At 41.5% G+C, this 1,799-nt stretch overlaps 1 protein-coding gene across 1 annotated transcript; it reads left to right on the top strand.

Annotated features, from left to right (window-relative positions):
- The first annotated feature begins 320 nt into the window (after positions 1-320).
- SARC_07677 (hypothetical protein) lies at positions 321-1,399 on the top strand. Its single transcript, XM_014298376.1, has one exon. It carries the CDS (start codon positions 394-396, stop codon positions 1,192-1,194), a length of 801 nt encoding a protein of 266 aa, XP_014153851.1. The 5' UTR covers positions 321-393; the 3' UTR covers positions 1,195-1,399.
- The last annotated feature ends 400 nt before the right edge of the window (positions 1,400-1,799 follow it).

Genomic DNA, 1,799 nt, shown 5'->3' with positions numbered 1-1,799 from the left:
ATGACTTATTTTCGTGTCATCAATTCGTCTCACGCCCACCAAAGACCAATAGAAAACTTGTAGTGAAGATTTTGCGGATAAATGGTCCTACAAATTTGAAATTTCCACTCGTCTGACCCTACGGCCTACGTCATGCAATAATGACTACATATTCATGTGCGGAAACTCCGGATTTTTTTTTTGATACAGTAAATAGATGTCAATAGGTGCAGTATACGCTGAACAAGCTGATTGCGATACAGGAAGTAGCACCAACGGATGACGACGATTGATATATCCTTTCAAAGATGAAGAAACTCAAAATGGGTATATATACACACGATTTAGATAGCCATATTCTCACAAGTTCAATATAACCATCGAGACCAGAACAATAATATAATATAGAGCATCATGCCACATCCAGTTAGAATCCCCTTGCGGCGACTACCACATATAATTCCTTGTGAGAACACTTCTCAAAACCGATTGTCAGTGATTTCTCAAGAGGAAGATGAAAGTCATAGATTCTCAGTAAGGCGTTGTTCTGATTTCACAACTCAAAGAAGTCAGACGACCTTGCCCTGTGGGCATGAGGTAATAGCAACTACGAATCAATATACTAACGAGACCAGATTTGACAGACCTGAAGAGGATTGGAAAATAATGGGAGAGAACTACATACCCGTTGGCTTGACTGCCGGGGCCACTGGAGCTATTCTCACTGGAGCCGCTGTGCCTGCGATTGTAGGTGTCGGCGCTTGTTGCACTCTTTCGATTGTAATGGCCGGTGGGGGGATAGCTTTATTGGGTGGGTGTGCACTGGGCAGCGTGGTCGTATCTGGCAAGATAATCTACGATTTATGTTTATGCGAGTGGGAGCACTACAAGATACAGATGTATGCTGGGCTCGATGGGGATTACAGAAGTTTGAAGGACGAATTTAAGGAAATAGCGAGCGAGTTGGGTAATTTTTTTACGGACGCATTCACGAAGAATGCGACAGTCAGGCAAGCATCAGAATCCACAGACAAGTCCAGTCCCTCAAGACGGAGACGACTCTTAAGGCAGTACAGTCGAGAGGTAAGCGGCACGTTTCCCACTTGTCCGTATTGTCTGTCCGGCGCATCGCCACCTCCCGAATATATTGCCACAGCTATAGATTTCCTTCCCCCTCCAGCTTATGACGAGGAACCTGAACCGATTGAATTGTAGTCGTACATTGTATATATAACTATAATTTGGCACTTGGCAAACCAACGTAAGGCCATGTTGCGTCCGAAAAAGGATCGTAATCTGGTGAATGCAAATTAGCGTGTTGTGTGGTATTTCCTAGGTCACAATGCCCTAGAACAAAACTGTCAGTATAATGTACAGGGAGTAAGAAGCATATTACGGCAAATAAACTTGATTATCAAACAAATTGATTTGGCGGTGGTGTGTACTGGTATATACATGTATTGTATTGTGAACATCTGATATCGCGCTAATTTGACCTTTATTTTTGTGTGTAGAAAGTAATCTACTCTGTATATTTATATGGGGTTTAGAAAAAAAGTACGTCATGTAAAAAAATGATTGACTTGTGTTGAGGTGTGAGTTGACTAATGACTTGTGAAATTTTGACATTTGGTACTCATGTCATATTCATACTTGTTGTACATAGTCAAGAGTGTTAGTCTGTATGTCACATTTGGAGCTAAAGTCCAAAACCTTCCACTCATTGGAGGTGTACTTCGACATTCAATTCTCACAAATAATAGTATACTTACTTTTTACCGCAATCCGCACAAATTTATCCTTCATAATCACGTACAAGC

Source organism: Sphaeroforma arctica, assembly GCF_001186125.1.
Source record: "Sphaeroforma arctica JP610 unplaced genomic scaffold supercont1.622, whole genome shotgun sequence".
Taxonomy (NCBI): Eukaryota; class Ichthyosporea; order Ichthyophonida; genus Sphaeroforma; species Sphaeroforma arctica.
Note: the sequence above shows the minus strand (reverse complement) of the source record. Positions and strands in the feature narration are given on the sequence as shown.

What these genes read in the sequence shown, in the direction of transcription:
- SARC_07677 (XM_014298376.1), top strand. Translation starts at nt 394, where the DNA reads ATGCCACATCCAGTTAGAATCCCCTTGCGGCGACTACCACATATAATT.